This window comes from Talpa occidentalis, unplaced genomic scaffold (genome assembly GCF_014898055.3).
Source record: "Talpa occidentalis isolate TD23 unplaced genomic scaffold, MPIMG_talOcc4v2.1 talOcc4.2, whole genome shotgun sequence".
Lineage (NCBI taxonomy): Eukaryota > Metazoa > Chordata > Mammalia > Eulipotyphla > Talpidae > Talpa > Talpa occidentalis.
The window spans coordinates 6,304,530-6,324,482 of NW_023602073.1; the positions used below are offsets into that span (position 1 = coordinate 6,304,530).

The following is a 19,953-nucleotide window of genomic DNA, read 5'->3' on the forward strand; positions in this document are numbered from 1 at the left end:
AGCCTCTGAGGGCAAGACAGTGGAAGTGCCTTACAAAGGGGATGTGGAAAACACGATTCTGGATATTCTTGGGGGACTCAGGTCTACCTGCACCTATGTGGGGGCCGCCAAACTCAAGGAGCTGAGTAGGAGGGCGACATTCATCCGGGTGACCCAGCAGCACAACACCGTGTTCAGCTAACCTCCAGGATGAGCTCCCCTGCCAGGCACACGCGCTTTCCTCTCCCCCCTCCTGTTACATCAGAGCTTCCGGCTGCTCCCCAATGGCGGAATGTCTCCCCTTCCTGCCACCTGGAGGCGTCAGGGCTCCCCTAGTGCCTTCTGGGGGCTCAGAAGCAGGGCACTGCTTGGGTCCGTGGTCAAAGCCCAACTGCCCGTGCAACTCATAACCTCATCGTTAAAACTCACACACACTTTCTGGGTTTTTTTTTTTTTTTAAAGAAAAGGTTTCACTTTAATATAATGCTGTTATCTTAAGACTTGCTAGAGTGCTGGCATTTGCATTTGCAAGCAAGCTGTAGGCACCATGGGCATTTCCTGCATCCTTCCCTGATAGGCTCTGAGTTTCTGGGGAAGTTGAGGAGGGGTGGTTGGAGGGGGGCAGGTCAGGGCCAAGGAGATTACTGGCATCCAGCTGCTCCCTCCAGCTTTGGTTGCTGGAAAACAACAAAAGCTCTTGACTGGAAAATGTTACAAGTTTCCCATTTGAGCCCTTAGATAAGTTTGGCAGTTTTAAAGAGATTATTGCAAAACCAGGGAGAGGTGGAGCAAAGGGATCTTAAAGAAATCTATTGAAACCATAGAAGCAGGAGTCAGGGCACTCTACAGCCTATGCCCTCCATGCTCCTCATTTAGCTTGAGGTCACCATGGTCCCCTTCGGCACATCAGGCACCTGCTACACCCTGTGGCCAGGAGGGCAAGGCCAGTCAGCCCACGTGGCACCCCTGTGGGCAGCCCTCTTTTTCCATCTAGCTGCTTGTTTTGAAAAGCCAAGCTGGGTGCCTGGCTCATTCAAGTCTTTAGGGAAGTGAAAACAGAATTATTGTAAAAGCCAAGAACTTACCGGGATCATTTTGAAGCAGAGGCTGAATATGCAGCATTTCTAAGACACCATCTCCGGCCTCAGCTAGTCCATCTCTGCCTCCGATTGCAGTGGGCCTGGGGGTGCCGTGGCGGAGTCTGTCTGTCCATCTATCATGCAGACATGAGATTAAACATGTAGCTCGGCTGCCCTCCGGTAGGCCTTTCTGTACCCTGTGCAGCGTGGGGAGGGAGAGTCTGTGAATTGTCATTCACCTGGGGCCTCAACCTGGGGACCCCCAGGTTGTTTTCAAGTTTTCTCCCCCTTGCAGCTTGTAAAGCAAAGGTTTCTCTCCTAATCAGTTTGACCTACGAGGTCAGTCTCACGGCTATTGGACCCTGAACTTGTCAGAACCAGAACTCTTAGCATCTATATTAAAGCAGCAGGATAGCAAACATTCACAGTCACTCAGTCATCGCCTCGGGCCCGCTCCCCCCAGACTTGCCCACAGCTCCCTGTGCGCCTGTCCTGACTGTTCTGGAAGAGGTGGGTCTGGATGGTCCTTCTGGGCAGGGCTGCAAGGCACTTAACCAGTGCCCATGTTAGGACCTCAGCTCTAAATTTGTAAGAGAATCCTGGTGAGGTGTCCCCAGACAGCTAGCCAACAAGACAAAAAGGTGTCCGTCCCTAAGCTAAGCAAAAACTTGGCTTTACAAACCCATGGGTCCCTTCCACCCCTGCAGGACCTTAAGGGTGGCAGGATCTGATGGCCACACATGCAGAGGGAGTGGGGGTTCCCCTGAAAGTTCTAGATCCTTGAAGAATTACTCTCTTGGGCAGCTGCTCAGTTGCAGAGTTGACTTCTGAGACTGGACACGGGGTAAACCTGTGGTGCAGACTGGTCATGTCCTGGGGTGGGGGGTAGGGGGGCTCTGCTGGTGAGTTTATAACAGATGTGAACTCCAGGAGACAGGAAGGAACTTTGCACCTGCAGGTCCCCAGCCAGTTTACAGCAAACCTACAGAATGCGTGGATGATGCTCTATGAGCCTGTGAAGCTGCCAAATGCTGTTTAGACAAACCTCTTATGAGCAGCTTGTTCTGATGGGAGAAATAAACACGGACAAGCCAAGACGTCAGATGCTGAAACGTGCCTTTTCTCTCAACCTCGTGTCGAGCACAACCACCTCACCCCACCCCCCACCCCCCAAGAAAAAATTAAGCAGGCGAGGCAGTGCCAACGTCACTTCCCGCCACCACCGACCTACCTGGGGTGCCAGGAGGGTAAGGAAGGCGTCACCACCGCATTCTCAGCCTTGTCTCCGAGGCCCCCACAAAAGCAAGGACACATTTGCAATTGGCACTGTTATTTTATTAGTACGAGTATACTGAAACAATAAACTTGTACTGGTATACAGACAATTTATTTAAAACAATTTTGTTCAAATTTTGAATCAAACATTGTTTTATTATAATAATGAAATAATTTCTACCTAGAAAACCTGCAAGCACCATCAAAGGAAGGGACCATAAAATTCAATAAACAGACTCGAGTGTATCCTACAAATAGACACACCACGATTAGAAAATAGAATATGAATTCTTTCGTTTTTTTTTTTTTAATATTTGTTTTAAAAAAGCTAGTGCAAGTACAATATTTTACACTGGAATTACAGAGAGTATGCACGCATATGGAAAAAAGTTCTCCTGTCACAATAAAAGCTCTTAACTATGTATGCACTTAAAATTTTCTTTTCAATAAGGTGCAAAACATCATTCCTTCTCTCGTTCTCCTCTGTACTGGCCATGTCAGTCTGATAGTGCCCTCAAAGGTCTGGTGTCTCTTTTTCCCCCTGGCTGATGGGAGGCATAGGTTTGAAGTTTGGAGGATAATGATTCAATGGTACGAATCTCAGAGATGGCTCTGGGGGCCAGGACCCCACTGGCTAGAAATCGGACAGTCTTAACCGAAAGCCACCAGGAATCCTGGCGGGGCTCTTGAAAGCGCCTGACAGCTGACAATTTGGGGTTACAGGGGAGGGGCGATGGCTTGGAGAGGACAAAACATCCCCCAAAGGCCCAAGAGGCAGTATTCACAGAACCCAATGCACAGGCATCAAGTTGAAGGTGTCACTGACTACAGATCTTACCCCAGTCCTGCGCCAGAGAGGCCTAAGAGTCGGTGGCTCGGGTAAGACCCAGATGGTGCCGATCAAGCCAGCTTCTCGGCGACTGCTCTTTAAAGACAGCAGCCCGTCAGCTTAGCATCGCCTCAGACTCGGTTTTCGGAGGACAGTGTGTTATCTCGGCAAGGATTACTGTAAACAACACTTCCAGAAAAGGCCTTCAGACAGGCCATGGAAAAGGAGACCGGCTGACGGGCCATCCGGACAGCAAACCAACCCACCAAAGGGTAAGAAAACTTGGGTGAAGTCTCCGATTATCTGCAGTGGAAGACTTGAGTCCTTTCAGATAAGAAAAGTTACGGAAATGCTTAGAGACTGTTACTGGATAGACACTACCTATTGGCCAAATGCACTTAATTTTAATACAGCTGAACCATGTGTACGCAGGTCGTGAGGACATGGAAAACCAAAGCCGCTCTTTCCTCCCGCCATCGTACAGGTGAATGTTAGCTACCAGAAAAATTGCATTCAACAGTAAGGGAGGGGCCGAGATTCTGAATTTCAGAACTGTAGCTGTTGGGGGGGCTGCCTCGACAGCCCCTCAGCTCTCCAGTTTCCGTTGGCTGGCTCGATTTTTGGACAGAATCTGACTTCTGAGAAGTTGCTCCGTATTTATTTCGGCCTCTTACGATTACAGAGAAAATAAAACTCAAATGAGGCCTTTACATTAAAATGCATGTTTTACCCCCCCATGAAAATGAGGTGCGGGGGAAAAAAGGCTGAACTTTGTTTTGTCCTCGTCATGAGTCCTGTCTTACGGGTAGCTAGGATCCCTTGTTACAAACACTTCTTGTTCAGGATTATATTCTTTGGGTTTAGTGGAACAGGAAGTGCCGACAATGTCAAACATCATCTCTGAAGAAAAAGGAGTTGCAATGGCTTAAAGAGTTTCAACTAAGAAGGGAGCTCAGAGAAGTATTTTTCAGTATAGGAATGAACGGTATTCTCGAACTGCAGAATACAGAATGACCCTCCCTCAGAAGAGGGCTCTGTGTAACAAAACATAAAGGAAGCATAGGTATAGTTTAAGAGCCTTTTACGTAGTAATTCTTTCAGGCCATAACCATACAAATCTGATCATTTAGACATGACAAATTTCTATATACAAAAAAAAAAACAAAACAGGTAACTTTCAACCTTTATGCTTTTTTCTTTTTCTTTTTTTACAAACAAGGTATGAAACTCATTATTTGAACAGATCCATATCTTTCAAACACTGAATGAATCATTTCAACATTCATTTTTCTTTTGTGCAATTTTTTAAAAACATTACCTGTACTCCTGAAAGTGAGTGCTTCAAAAAGTTTGTTTTCTTCAGCTTCTCAGATTAGGTGTACATTTAAAAAAAAAAAAATTCCCACAAGGTATAGTGCTACAAGGAGAGATCCTATCAGTAAGGTAACATATTTGAAGCGAGGTCATCTATGTAAAAGAAATCTCAGCTCCGGGGTAGAGGTGTGCAAATTGTTTGGAGTTTCCCTATTGACAGAAACACAACACTGTCCGTGGAAGAGGAAACCAACCCAACACAACAGCATATGCATGTGCTTTATAAAAAAGTATATTCTCTGTGTATTTATGACTTGACGTGTTCTTAAATCCTCTATTTCAGAAATTCTGGGTTGCAAACACAAAGGCGGAAGCAAATGCCTCCCTTGGAAAAACAACAACAACAACAAAAAAAAAGTGTAATTTTCCCTTCCTTTTCGTATCACCACGGCAGCTGGATCGGACCCTGGAGACCCCTGGCCCCGTGTTCACCTGGAATCTTCGCGGGTGATTAGGAAACAGGAAGTGCAAAGAGTTTTAGGAGAGAAGACACCACAGTTTGTTGAGCTGCTTTTGCTTCATGAAGCCGTAGCCATGACAACCAACACAGCTCAAAAAGCCTGGCCTTCTGTCCCAAGAGCTCTGCTTGTTCACCCATGTCTGAAACAGCATGGCATTAGTGTCTTCGAAAGCATTTGAGACTTTTCTCTTTATGAAAGAAATAGGTTTCCTTAGTAGTCACAGATGTTAAGAGGGTATTGTCAATTGTCTCCTTAAAAAAACATAAAAAATTCCAAAGCTACGACAACAAAAATAAATTTTGGCAATATATTCAGTAAAGATCAAACTATGTGCAAAGAGTGGATTTGATGATTACTAGGAGCTACTGTTCATCTCGAACATGCAGCATTATATTGCAATCTATGCAGTTTCTAAGGAGGAATCCACAAGATGCAGGAAATCCAAACATTCCTTGAAGTTGTACAACCCTACCCCAGAGCAGTCAAAGTGCTGCTTCCGGGCACATCAGTGTGCCACACACACGCCAGCCCCGTCCCTGAGTAAGAGGTGTGAAAGGTTCCGCAGAGTTCCTCGTGGGGGAAGAAGGAGGGATGCCACCACTTTCTGGTGGGGGAAAACCCAACACACTCGCCTAACACAAAACATAGAGGGTCGCCATTCGCTGAGAAATGGGATCCACCACAATAAAGAAAAAAAAAAAATCAATCATCCCAAACCGAACTGGGTGAGTTGGGGGAAACGAAAACTTGACCGACATAGAAAATCATCCTGAAGGTCCAAATGAAAACGCAATTTGGATTTCCACTTGAAAAGATTTGAGGTAAGTGGCATCCATGTCTGTATCCCCCGCCCCCCACCCCGCCCCCACCCCAAGTGGACCAGACAAACTGAAAGAATTCTCAAGTTAAACATTCTAAGGAACAGTCATTTTATATATTTAGAAATCCCTACAAAGAGAGGTTCTTGTTTGTTGGTTTCTTATTATTTTTTTTCTTTTCGCCCTGACTAATTTCTTGGTGATTGTGTTCCATTGTAAACGCAAAAGGCCTGCTGTTATTTGTTTAAAAATGGAAAACAGGAGAGAAAGAAGAACTAAAGACAGCTGTCAGTAAATATTGCAAAGTGGACACAGTACAGAGGCACATAGCTGATCCTCGTAAGCTGCACGGCACCGAAGAATTTCTACACCTGTCACGGTTAGGTTCGTGACACAGGAGCGGTGCCAAAGGCTGTTCTGGGAGTCTGGGGCTCGCCAATGTCTGCCAACAAGAGGAGGCTCCCTGTCCTCGAGTTGTTGTTCCTATTTGAGGACAGAGCTGACACAGAGGAGAGGTGACATGGTTGCCAGGTCGCTCCCTCCGCAGCCACAGGCCGTTGCTCAGAGGCACGACTTGAAGTCTCAAGGACACAGACCTCAGGCAGGGCCTGGCCCAGCGCGGAGAGGACGTGGAAAACGGGTTGATCCTGGCTACACTGCTCCCGAGTGTGCCTGAGAGATGACTCTGCCTCCTTCCTCTCCACGCTCCACATCGACTATTCCTCGTGGTGACCTGGGGAACCGCAGCTCTTCCCCTAGATCTCCTTGGCTTGCTCTTTCTGCAACATGGCGACAGACACGGGGTGCTCCTGAAGGCTCCCTGCCCCAGCACTCAGCATCCGCAGCAGGAGGCAATCCCCTTCCTGGGTCTCTTCCCTCCAGCCCTTCTCTGGCCAGAGTGGGGAAGATGAACCGAACAGGAAAAAGCCGAAAGGGTATGAGTTTTAACTAGAGCAGACGGTCAGACTATTGGCACAGAAAGTATTGCACATGCTAAAAAAAGCAAGAGAATGAAATGCGACAATGTTTAGAAAGAACCGATTATTTTATAATTCCTATACCTGAAATAGATAGAAGCACAAAAATTAGGATGATGTTCCTATTGCTCCAAACCATGAATGTTTTCCCATTTTAGTGTTGGTTTTGTGGATCCAAGTAAGCCAAAAGGTGATGTGTGTTGTTCGGAGTCCACGAGTTGCTATAAATAGTGGTACGGATGAGGACAAAAGTCTACATGGCAGCCCCGTGTTCCTCTTACTATCAAAGGTTACAAAACAGAAAGGAAAAACAAAACCTAATAATTGCAAGTGCCCTGAGCAGAATATATGGAAGATTAAGCAAGTTCTCTGAACAGAAAGGTTAAAAAAAAAAAATACAGCACTAAATAAGCACTATGACTTCAAGAACGGGCCACCCAGCTCTCGCCAGCCTGCCGAGAGGGTAATGAAATCTGAAGAAAGTCAAGAAATGGTTCTAACTATTTTCTAAACCTAGTCAAATGTTTTTGGTACACCCCAGAAAAAGGTTCATAAAAATCTTGAGTTCCGGTGAGAACTAAATACGAAGGAATACTAGATCGCTAAATATGGGTTGACATTTGAGAATTTTTTTTGTATAACTTGTGAAATGGAAGAAATACTTGGTTCAATGGTAAAAGGGAAATTAGATCAGCATCGGTTCTGATTAGTTGCAGCCATTCCAAGTAAGAATATTTAAAAATTTCTCCCTAGTTATAAAACATTTTTTTTTTTTAAAAAAAAAAAGCACTTTAAGATGCAGACTCAAAATCTACAACCGCTATTTCAGATCTCTGGGAATGAAAGGTTTAAACTATGAAATACCCTTTCTGGGTTTGTACCAAACATTAACTCTTGATTTGACTTCAGATGAAAAAAAATTCATTCTGAAAATAACATTGATAACAACAATAATAAAGCAATTGTTAAAAAAAAAAAAAAAACTTGCTCACATATATAAATGTCTTTTTGGAAAACTCTCTCAATGAATCTGAAGAAAATTCTCAGAGTTGTCCTGCTAAGACCTGGCTTTGTGACAGATGTAGTAGAAAGACCAAAATGAATTTCGAAAGGAACATAACCTTATAAAATGGCCTAGAGTTTAGGCAGGTTAGAAAGTAATTTTGCTACATTTATTTATGCTCGTTCAGTCCCCCAAACCTTTCCCACAATGTTATTGGATAAAAACTGCAGGAATATCACACAAATTATAAACTCAAGATGTGCAAATCGCAAGGTTCTTTAAAAGTTCATCTTTAAAAGAAAAACACTGGACAAAAATGAGTATTTCCATCCCTTTTCTCTCAGTTTCTCTGTCAGCTCTGCCTTTAATTCTCAGACATCAAAGTGAAAAGCGCCCCCTTCAGGCTGTTCTTGGTGGTCATTCATGGTCACATACTAGGTCAAAATTCACATTCATCCCTTTAAACCACATCGAAACTTTCAATCTCTTGCTCGTGAGAAACTCTGCAGAGCTGAAATGTAGTTACAGTGTTGAAAAAAAAGAAAGCAACTTAGTTTTTTTTTGTTTTTCTTCCCAAAGAGTTTAAAGTGAGATACAGTACTTGTTGAATGATAGACCAAGATGCTTGGTAATAAAGTGTGAACAGCATTTGAAGTGCTTAGAGATAGTAATTTATATGCTCATCTTCAAAATCTCATTCCTCACGTCACACTGGAATCTGAAAAAAGTGGCACCCGAGTTGTCCATAGTCATGAACTATAAACAGTACTAGAGTTAAAAGACAAAAGATTTGCAAACCCAATGCCAAGAGCTTCCTTGGCTCTCACTGTCGGGCAGTTTACCTCTTGGGAGCGAAGTCAATGCAATAACCTGATTGGTTTTCCTAACACTGCACAGAAATCAGAGTGGGGGTTCCCTGCCCACACCTGCTCCCCACTACCCCCCCAACTCTGGGGGAGCACGGCCTTGCAGGGGCTGCCCCTCCCACACGCACGACACCCTGGAGACTTCACTGCACTCGTAAAGCAGAAACGAAATCCCACGTGTGGCAGTTGCTCTTTAAAAAAAATATCAGTGCAGTCAGGCCCCATAGGGGGAAATATATATCTATAGGATTAAAAGTTGCTTTTATTGTAAAATATGTTGGAGGGGGGACATGTTTTACACGGTTAGCTTTCCACCCGCTGTCTGATGCCTCTCTAGGATGTCCTGACGCGGGGATCCTGATGTTTATTTTGCACGTGAGGACCTCCAGAGGACACCCCGCGCTGAGAACAAGAGAGGGAGACAGGGAGGCAGAGAGAGAGAGACCCTCGCTCGCTGCACGCACGCTCGCTCGCCCGCCCTGCAGTTCCCTTCCAGGAGAACTTGCTCAGGAAACCAGCGCAGTCAAGCCCGGGGATGCTGCAGGTGCAACTCCCTGCCAGACACGTGGGCAGAGCATATGCACCAGTCTCCTGCGCAACACCAGCTGCAACGCTAATGACAAGGTTATAACAGAAACCTAAAGGAAGAGGATAACATGTAAATACTGTATTATTTAGCCTACAGTACAGTAATCTTGATACACATGATAAGGGAGACCCACATTTCCTTCCCCCGCATGGCCTCTACTTGCCTACGTTAGACCGGCCTTCAATGCAAATCTTAACCTCCTGAGGAATTAGAGAAGGCTTAGGAAGAGTCAAAGGTGGCTCGTCTTCTGACTTCTCCAGTTTGCGGGTCTCTGGCGCCGACCACCTCCTCTTCCTCGTGGCTGCGGGCTTGCTGGGTGCTATTTTGGTGAGCAAAGGTGCTGCAGGCAATCCTATTTTTTCTGGAAACTTCAGTTCGCCATTCTCAGAGAGCATCTGGGCACTTCCCTGATTAATTCCGTTTTCCTGCTCTGCGTATCTGTGTCTACTGCCCGCGAGGCTGTCGGTCTTTGAGTGCTTCAGCAGGATGCTGGCGGGATCCACCTGCTGGCCCTTTTTAACAGAGCCGTTCTTCAGGTTCTTGAGGGTAAGCGAGATGCAGACATCCCCAACAGAGAGTTTGGAACACGGCAAATCAAAGAGTTGGCTGGTTCTCTCTGGACAGCAAGATGACCAGCCCTGTCCAAACACAAAAAAAGGATACTCTACCAAAACTTCAACGCTGACCTGCAGAAACAGTGAGAGACAGAGGGGACAGGAGGGAGAGAAATGAAAACAGTGTATTCTTGTTTTATTTTACATACAGGGAAACTGAAGGGGGACAAAAGGACTTCTACAAACCTCCATCCGTGCACACAAATACAGGTTTTATGTTCAGCTGTACCTCGACTTACCTTCTATAGATGTTGGGTCGAAGCCAGTGGAATGACTCCAGTGCAAAGGTCCAATCAGTAATTCAAAATCTCACTTTATAGCAGGTCTCCATTCAAACAAGTCAATAGACCTCTCCCCTCCCTGCCCCCTAAGGATGGCAGAACATGTCCTAAAAGTTCAGCAATGCACTAGGCTGTGTCTGTCTCAGAAGCCCAAATTATGGTCTTGTGCTATCCCTGGACAGATGCTCTTCTAATGTATGACAGACAATACATGGGTCAGACTTAGTCTGTATGTACCTTCCATAAGGCAGGCATTTATGGTTTTATCACAACCCCTGGGCTCTAAAAGGGCACCAAGTATATGGTTGGAGGTTAATAAATATTTATTAGTGGGAGGGGAATCAGGGCTACTGTAACCAAGGATGGGTAGGATTTAAAAAATGAGCTGAGGATAATGTTGGGGAAAGGGTGAAATGGATACAGACAGTTCAGGGGCTTGATCCATCTTGGTCAAGCCCCAAGCACTTGAGTCCTGAGCACCCCCCAAAACCAAATATCCAAAGTGGAAGGTAAAAGGATTTACAGAGTGGGGTTATAGAACTTTACACAGTTATTAACATTGGAAGAGGCCAGAGGAAGGCAGAGGCCTGTTTGAAAGAGAGGGGAGCAAGGAAATCTTCTTGGATGAGGATACACTGTGCTGAATTAAAAAAAAAAAAAATATATATATATATATATATATATTTGGGGTAGAGTGTGGTTTCAAAGAAAAGACATTCCTGGAAGTATTCCACATGTGAACAAAGGCAAGGAGATGGTATGTGAGGGATTTGCAAACTGTCCAGTGAGAATATCACTATTGTCATTAAATTAGGTTGAAATACATTTGAGGTTTTAACAGTTCGATTTTCATGGAAATTTAATTTCTTCAACTTTATGCTATAATGAAAAAAAAAGAGAAAGAAAACAGTGAAGTAGTTTAAAAGTCAATTTTCAAAGGATTTTCTAGAAGTAATCAATTAGGTAATTTGGACTAACCCTCCTGCTGAGGACAACAAAATATTCTGAAGAAAAAAATAAGCTAACGAAACTCTGGACAACATGTAAAATACCCTCTTTTATTCTTGTGCATTAGAAAAAAAGTAAGATAGCAAAAAAAATCACTGGGTCAGTGTCAGGAAAGGATGATGGTCCAGAGATTTGAACCTGGTGCTTGGAACATATGCCCCCAACAGGGCATTTGCACATTCCAAAGTGGAGCAGTTGTGAAACTAAGTGGACTTTTGGTGATCTCGACAGTTTGGGAGCAGAGATGAAGGTGGATGGCAGGGAATGGAGATCATAGAACATCAAGGGAAGATGCCCTCTGGTGTACCCTCTTGTTGTGGCCCCCAAAGTGCTGTACTCTAGAAATAAAGGTGAACTTTTATTAAATAAAGGTGAAACTTGATGAGAAGAACCATGGTTGAGCATACAATTAGAGAATGGCATTCTCTAACTAGGGCTTTAGAAGAAACTACACAAAATGAAGCAGACAAAAAGAGGGCTAATACAGAGGCAACAGTAAGATACATGCAATACACATGAGAAGCTCTAACAGACGTAATTTGAACCCTACAAAGAGGAGTGAGAGAACATGGGGCAAAGTAATATGTCAGAAGATAATGACTAAGAATTTTACAAACTAATGAGACAATAAGTCATGGATCTGCAAATAGCCCGAGCAGGAAAAAGAAAAAGAAATTCTCATGGAGGTATATCATAATTTAACTAATATAAAGGCAAAGACAAGAAAAAATTGTTTGAAACCTCCAGATCAATACATTATCTCCAAATAAGCAATAATTATACTTGTAGTTAACTTCACAACAAAAACCGTGGAAGCTAGAGGACAATGGAATCTCTTTAAAGTGCTAAAGAAAAGGAGATGCCAATCAAAAAATTTTTTTTTTAGATTTAATTTATTTATACAAGCACTGGGTACAGTCAGAGGTGCAGGAGGGTGAGAGAATTCACCAGAGCCAGAGCGGGGAGCAGAGCAGGCAGAAGGACCGAAGGACACTGCTGAGGGGAGCAGCGGGCGGCAGGAGAGGTCTGCGCGCCATGTGGGTCCCGCCTCTGGTGGCCGGGGAGCAGCTGGGGATCGAACTGGTGCTGCAGAGGCTGCGGGCAGCTTTGCAACCCAGCGCTCGACCGCTGCGCCACCGGGGAGGCCCCCAATCAAAAATTCTATACCAATCAAAAGGTTCCTTCACACATGAAGACAAGAGGAGATTCTGCCAGTCACCTTCCTGGATCTGTGAGAGCCCACATTTGCACCAGGGAAGGGACTCCAAGCCTCGTGAGAGCCCACTGGCTGACCACCAGACTGGTGAGAACCTGGACCTGCACTCAGGAAAGTGCTGGAGTGGCCTCAGACATTGCCACTTTCCATGAGACCCCACCCGCAATCTGCACAGACCAGTGGGACTCCTGACCAGTGAGAGGGGGTGTCACACTCGGCAGCTGCCACATCTACAGCAGATAGATCCCAAAACAAATAAGGGGAAGGAGAAATCCAACAAATGTCCTCATGAGTCCTGGGGTGGGGGTGGAATACAACACACAAAGATTAAATCTCCAAAGCCCAACTTCACAGCCATGGAAGAAATACTCCCCCTAACAGATAAAGAATTTAAAATTGCCATGATAAAGAATATGGAAGAATATTAAGAAAACAGAAAAAAAAAGAATATCCTTAGAAATAAAAGCAATGAACAGAAGATAGAGAGTAATAAGGTAACAGTGGAGAATCAAGATATAAAAAGAGAGCTACAGTAGATGAAAATTTCAGGAGAAAGTCACAGAAGTAGAATAGACAAAGTGTGTAGGATCCCCAGTCCTCTTTGCTCTTGGGGCTACTGTCTTGGTACCCAGTTCTTGCTGGTCAGCTAGGCGTACAGTCAGGCAGGAGACCTCTTACCAAGAACAAGATTCCTGGTGTATGGAACATACTGGGAAACCAATATCTGCTGAAAAAAGCAGGTAGATATTATGGCCAGATTAGCAAGATCAGCCAAATACTTCACTTGTAAGCATTAGCAGAAAGTGAGGTAAGAATTGAGAATAGAGATAATATGCTTTGACTTGCTGGACCATAAAGGCATCAAGCTAGAAATCAAGTGTCAAAAAAAAGCAGGGAAACCCCTTAATACAGGGACCTGAACAACACATTCCTGAAAGACTATTGGGTTAATGAAGAAATCAAAAAGTACCTCAAGACAAATGATAAGGACACAATTTTTCAAAACTTACAGGATACAGCAAAAGCAGTACTAAGAGGGAAGTATATAGCAATACAGGCTCATATCAAGAAACAAGAAAGAGCTCAAATAACCTTCTCTCTGGAGGAGGAATTAGGAAAAGAACAACCAAGTCCAAAAGTCAGTAATAATCAAAATCAAAGCAGATAGAAATTAAATAGCAATAAAAGACAATCCAAACAATGAAACCAAAAGTTAATTCCTCCAAAAAATTAAAATGAAAAGAGATAAACCTCCAGCAAGGCTTACTAAGAAAATGAGGGCAAACTCTCAAATAAATGGAATTGTAAATGAAAGAGGAAAAATTACAACTAATGCTGCAGTAATTCAGAGGATAATTAGAGACGACCATGACCATGAACATTCATACACAGACAAATTCAAAAACCTAGAAGAGATGGATAAATTTTTAGACTTGGACAATCATCTGAGGCTGAATAGGGAAGAAATAGAAATAGAAATCCTGAACAAATCCATCTCAAAAAAGGAATTTGATGCAGTAATCAAAACTCTCTCAAAAACCAAAAGTCCAGGACCAGATGGTTTCACAAGTGAATTCTATCAGACCTTCAAAAATGAACTAATACCTATCTTGGTCAAATTCCTCCAAAAATTGAAAAATGTGTTCGAAACACATTTTGTGAGATGAACAGACCTAAGAATAATGAAAATGGTAGCTGTGTGGGTAAATCAAAATACTATTTACTATACACAATAATATTAAGATGTCTGTTGAATTTTACAAACATGGACACTTGTACTGCAAACACAAAATCAAAAGTAGTATATTTCCATGTAATTTATATAGATATAGCTTTTCTGTTCAACCAGCTTTATCTTTTTTGGAACGTATGATGGATCGAGTTCTAGACACACTTCTTGAGTGATATACTTTATTTGTGTCCATAGAAGACACACACGTTTTGAAAACAACTATGGTGAATATATACAAAAGTCTGTTTTTACAGTGTTTGTGTGCCAGTCTGAGCCCATATAAATATATAATATACATGAAAATTCATGATTTTGGGCTAATTTAATAATGTAAATAGAGGTAACTTTTTTTTTAAGTACCTACTATCTATGAAATACTCAGGTATGAACTTCACAAATATATTTGATTTAATGCTTATAATGTATTAATGAAAAAGTACTGTTGTTCCACCTTTAGTTTGGAAACTAGTTTAGTTCCAAACTAGTTTCCAATTCTAGTTTCCAATTAGAAACTACAATCTGAGAAGGATGAAATCACCTGCCTAATATCAGAACTATAAACTGATGACATTGGGATTCAATCTCAGTCTCATTGAATTTGTCCCTGTGGACAAAAGTAATACCACCCAAAGAGATGAATTTAACATTCCCATTACCCGCCCCCCCCCAACAGTGGTGAATGTTACCCTCAAATACATAGGATCTGCTCACATGAGCTATGGATTTGTTCCATGCAATGAACATGGTGAAGGTGTCTGCCTGTCTTCTTGGACAATTTTAGTCCTCCTGACAAGTGTGTGACGAGTCTGATATTCAATATTCAGAACTACATTTATCTATACACACATATATGTTTGCATATACATATGTATACATATATTTAGAAGTGGCAATATCAGATGGGGATGCCCACTGAGTCCTAAGTGGGAGGGCCAATCTGGAGCTGGCTCCATAAATCCTATCCCATACCTCCTAGCATAATTAACATCATACACTGAGCAGAAGGAACAAATCCCACTTCAAGTGGGGATTGTTTAGCTGCATTTCCAAGTCATAAAGACAAAATTCTCAAGAGTAACTATCTCAGGAGAATCCCTACCAGACTCGCTGCTTGCTTATCCCTGCTTAACACCAGACAGGTCAGGAGATGTTCATAATATTGGAAGCCCTATTTTTGCACACACACTGGCCTCTTTCTTGGCTTCCCATGGTTCTAGCTGCTTCCCTGCTCTTGGGCAATCTGTCTCTTTGCTGGCAGAGAGCCCAGCACCCGAAGTGCACAGGATCTTGGTGTGTGAGCCATCCTGGTATACACCCCTCAGAGCAGCCAATCTTCCATGTTCTGAAGTTAACATCCACTGCATACTCCTACACAAATCTGAAGGCTTCCACATGTTAACAGTATCTGTAGACTCATTAAGAAGAAACGGGTCAAGGCCTTTATAACATGTCTCTCCAAGTCATTATTCCAGAAGCCACAATGTAGATGTCTATGCTCATGTTACATACACCATGTTTTTGGACATTTAGAGAGTCCTTCCTCATCTCCAAAATCCAAAGGCAGTTCTTAGACTGAAAGTGGTTTATTGCTTGAACAGCTTATCTGATAAATCATGAAAGAAAAGTGATGGGAGAAGAAGGACAGAAGAGTATTTGAGATGTGCACTAAAAAGTGCTGATGGCAATGGAATGGACTCATTCTTTTTAATCAAATGTTATTTAATTACCATTAAATAAAACCGTACCATTTTGGGAGGATAGCTTCACACCTCAACGTGCACCTGCTTCACTCATCTCATCAAAGCTCCAGAACCAATACTCAATCACATTGATCCCTGCTCTCCTGTAACCACCATATTTTCGCAGCACCTGAGAGTTTTTCACATTGTGCCCTTCCAGTTTTTTTGGTTATTTATATTCCACAAATGAGTGAAACCATCAGGTAATGTCTTTCACTGTTTAACTTGTTTCGCTTGGCAGAATTGACTTATATTGTCTCATATCATCTCAAAAGGTACCTTTTCATCTTTTTAAATATCAGAGTAGTGTTCCATTGAATATACATTCCACAATTCCTTTATAATAGAATTAATTTAACCTGGATACCCTTGGGGAAATCACCTCTACCACTTCAGAGGTTTACCTTGTTCCCTTCCTCCTAAATTCTGCCTGTGTCTCCTTCCATGGAGTGCTGCCATCCTAGGAAAAGGTGCCACATAACGTGTTTCTCAGCTGAATCTATGTGAGTGAGGAGTGAGCGATTATTCAGACAATCAGATCATTGCAGACTCTGGACTGGATAGCTCTGGTCAAATGCTGCTTTTCTCTACACTAGTTATTTATCCTCACTCATTATTCATCCTCACTAATGTTTTTCTCCTATCGAGCCTGAATGCTCTGGATAATGCATATTTTTAAACATTTTTTGTCTGCATTGTATGTGAAAATAAGTTTCTCTCCCTCCCTTTATTTGATGAAAGGTAAACTCATGTGCCTGCCTCAAATAAGCCCACTAAGGCATTCATAATAAATCTATTTTTGCTTCATAATTGAGTTTTCCAAAAGGGCATAAACATTCTTAAAGGTTAACTGATCATTAAAACAGTTGATGAAGAAATCATACTGAGGGATTTCCCTGTAAGAATATGTACAGTTAGGTCTGTCTGCTTAAAATTCCCTTGGAGAGGACTATTAGCTCCCTCAAAACAGGCTGTCAATGCTAATGTCAGGACTGTTTTGGACATGGAACAGAGGTACAATTAGGTGACAGGCTGCTATTCTTAGGTGGAAAATGAGTCTATGAGTCCTTGAGCTTGAGGCTCATATGGGTCTTTCCTCAGGTGCTGAGAACTTCCAAATATCATTGAGTGTTTCAGTTTTAATTGAGGTTAATAGCACCAAACACCTGCTAACTGGTAGGGACTGTGGAAGAATACCTACTGTTTAAGACCCATTTTATGCTGCATAGGGCACAGATAACTTCACCAGGGCCTTTGGAAATGGACAACTTGTTCTGATGATGTCCTGGTGGATGACAATTGAGATCATGTCCAAAACAACCTCCAGAACTGCCCCTCCCACCCCTGTACCCTGTGTTCTTCCATAAATGAGATCCCCATCCATCCACTTGTTCAGATCAAAGACCTGGGAATTGTATTTCTACACACTTTCTCTCATTCTGCATCCATGCAAATCCTCTCTTCCAAACAGATCTAGAATGAGTCCACTTCTCATTAACTCTACTGCCCTTGTCCTGGTGAAGCCAGCATCTCACGGGGAGAAAAAAGCAGCCACTAGCAAGCATCCCACCCCCTCCTCACTGCACGGGAATGATACTGATCCTCACTGGTGCTTTAACTCTTTCTATTTTTTTTTAAAGATTTATTTATTTATTTACACAAGCACTGGGTACAGTCAGAAGCGCGGGAGGGTGAGAGAATTCACCAGAGTCAGAGCAGAGAGCAGAGCAGGCAGACCAACGAAACACACTGCTGAGGTGAGCAGCAGGCAGCAGGAGAAAACTGCGCGCCATGTGGGACCCTCACCCGGTGGCCGGGGATCGAACCGGTGCTGCAGAGGCTGCGGGAAGCTTTGCAACCCAGCACTCAACCGCTGTGCCACCAGGGAGGACCTGGTGCTTTAACTCTTAAGGACGTATGCACTTCTCAGTCTGTTTTCCCCTCTATTTGGAATCCTTTTTGCCTTGTGTGCTAATGCCTTCTACTGTCATCCCTTCTCGGATGAGACCGCTTCACTAACTACCCTGTTTAAAAAACAACCCTCCATCCCTAGTGTTTTCACCTTCTCTAATGCTGCTTTATTTTTTCCTTATGGGACTTAATATTTTTGGTTGCATTATTTTCTGAGTTACGTATGTATTCTTCAGGAGCTGAGGTATTATCTGTTTTGCTCAATGTCCTATACCCGGAGTCTAGGATAATTCTTGGCATGAAATAGGTGCTCAATAAAAATCCGAAAGAATAGACTTCCATTTGCTTTCCGTATTTAAAAACATTGCAATGGCACAAATGACCAACAGAGGTCAGTGTTGACACGCCGCAGAGGCTCTGCCTGGCCTTGTTTCTTGTCACCTGCAGGGACTGAACTGGGCACATAGCAAGGAGAGGAGCAGGGCATTCCAGGCTCTGGCTCAGCCTCTAGCAGCCAGCTTTCTCAGCTGAGCCACAGCTGCTTCACTCAGCATTCCTCTGTCAGACGCTGAGCTCATCATGGTTTCACTGAATCACACTCGAGTTACTTTCGCCCCACTCTGAAAGTTCCTTTTTGCTCTTTCAGCTGCGCTAATACTCAGCAGTTCATTTTATGATCCTGTTGGGGTTCAAATGGCCTCTATTAAATCCCAATGAAAATATACCTGGCCTCCTTGGAGACACAGGGGTTAAAAATCTCATTGCCACCAAGCTATCACCAGCCACTGCAACATGAGTTCGATCCCCGGTCAGGGAGCTACCCACATGGCGCAGCAGACCTCTCCTGTCTCACCCGCTGCTCCCCTCAGCAGTGTATTTCAGGCAGTCTGCCTGTTCTGCTCCCCACTCTGTCTCTGGTGAATCCTCTCACTCTCCCCCCACTGCTGCCCTACACCCCATTTTTGTATGCATAAATAAATAAATCTTTAAAATATATATAGATATAGATATAGATATTCCTGGGGCAATACCATATAAAACCAAAACAAGTTACATAACTCCTAGCAACTCGACATAGCCCATTTTTTCATCCCATAAATACATCCTTTTCCAAATACTTTAAGCAGTCTGTAGGATGAAATGTGAACATGAATAGCCTTTGTCCTTATGTCAGCTGGAGGCCCCTCTGTCTTTCATCTCTGGATGCCTTGTAGCCAGTAACTCTCTCTTTTTAGGGGCAGATCACCTCCACACTCCTCCACCCTTTCCTGCCCTCCTGCAGCTACAAAAACACCCTTTGACTCACCACCCCCCTAAACCAACTCCTCTAAAGCAATCACCTCCACCTTCTGTTCAGGGCCAAGACTGGGAGGCATCTTCACTTCTCAGCTGCTAAATATTAATTCAATGTCACCTTCCTGCTCTGGCTAATGATTGGCTTTTAAGACCATTCCTGGCTCTTCTGTGTGTAAGTTCAATGAGATTCCTTTAACTGCTTAGTCAATAGCTACTGTGTCTAAACACGGTGTCTGTGTATACTCCTATTTGTGCTGTTTGATCATATATTTCAATCTTAGATGGGGGCTATGTCTATATACACACATATGTACATATCACCAAAAACAAGATATAAAGAAACAAAACGTCTGTTGTTTAAATATGTCTCCTTTTCCCTTCACAAGAGAGAATCCCTGTTTTCACAAATGCGGAGGGCATCTGTTTTACAAAACAATTTTGCCTGACACTATCCCAAATGTACACATCGTTCCTGTATCAGGAGCACTGACACATCTCACAAGCCACCCCAGGGAAACGATGATAGTGGGAATTCTAAACTTTGTCCACAAATAAAAATCTTGGTCCCACTTTAGCCGTTGGGAGAAGCCAGTCTGTCTTCCGTGCAGACCCCTGCATCTAGCTACCTTCCCAACATCAAGAAGTCAGACAACCCTGGGGCAATGATGAAAGGGTGAGAAGCCTTTATTTCCATGCTTAAAAATCATTAATAAAAACGGTCACAACTCCTCAGTTGAGTGTAAGAGTATCTGTGAGTTCCATTTAAAACATTTAATCACGTCAATGCTAAACCTAACTCAGACTTTGGTGGAAGCATATCAGGGTTGTGCAGTAAACCCAAACCCATACCCCAGCCTAGAGACACCTCCAAACACAAGTCCCAAATTACAAACTGGGTTTTTCCGG

At 43.3% G+C, this 19,953-nt stretch overlaps 2 protein-coding genes across 3 annotated transcripts in view; one reads left to right on the forward strand and one right to left on the reverse strand.

Moving 5' to 3' along the window:
- The window catches only part of GMPR (guanosine monophosphate reductase), a 49,862-nt gene extending 47,034 nt beyond the window's left edge, over nt 1–2,828 (forward strand). Inside the window, exon 9 of one of the 2 annotated variants that reach the window (XM_037518901.2) lies at nt 1–2,828. In XM_037518901.2, coding sequence (XP_037374798.1) covers nt 1–181 — 181 coding nt within the window. In that variant the 3' untranslated portion in view covers nt 182–2,828. The other variant, XM_054698328.1, reaches the window with a different exon arrangement.
- The window catches only part of ATXN1 (ataxin 1), a 27,130-nt gene continuing 9,532 nt past the window's right edge, over nt 2,356–19,953 (reverse strand). Inside the window, exon 2 of the mRNA XM_037518902.2 lies at nt 2,356–9,936. Within this exon, the coding sequence (XP_037374799.1) occupies nt 9,406–9,936 (531 nt within the window). The 3' untranslated portion in view covers nt 2,356–9,405. The remainder of the gene's footprint in view (nt 9,937–19,953) is intronic.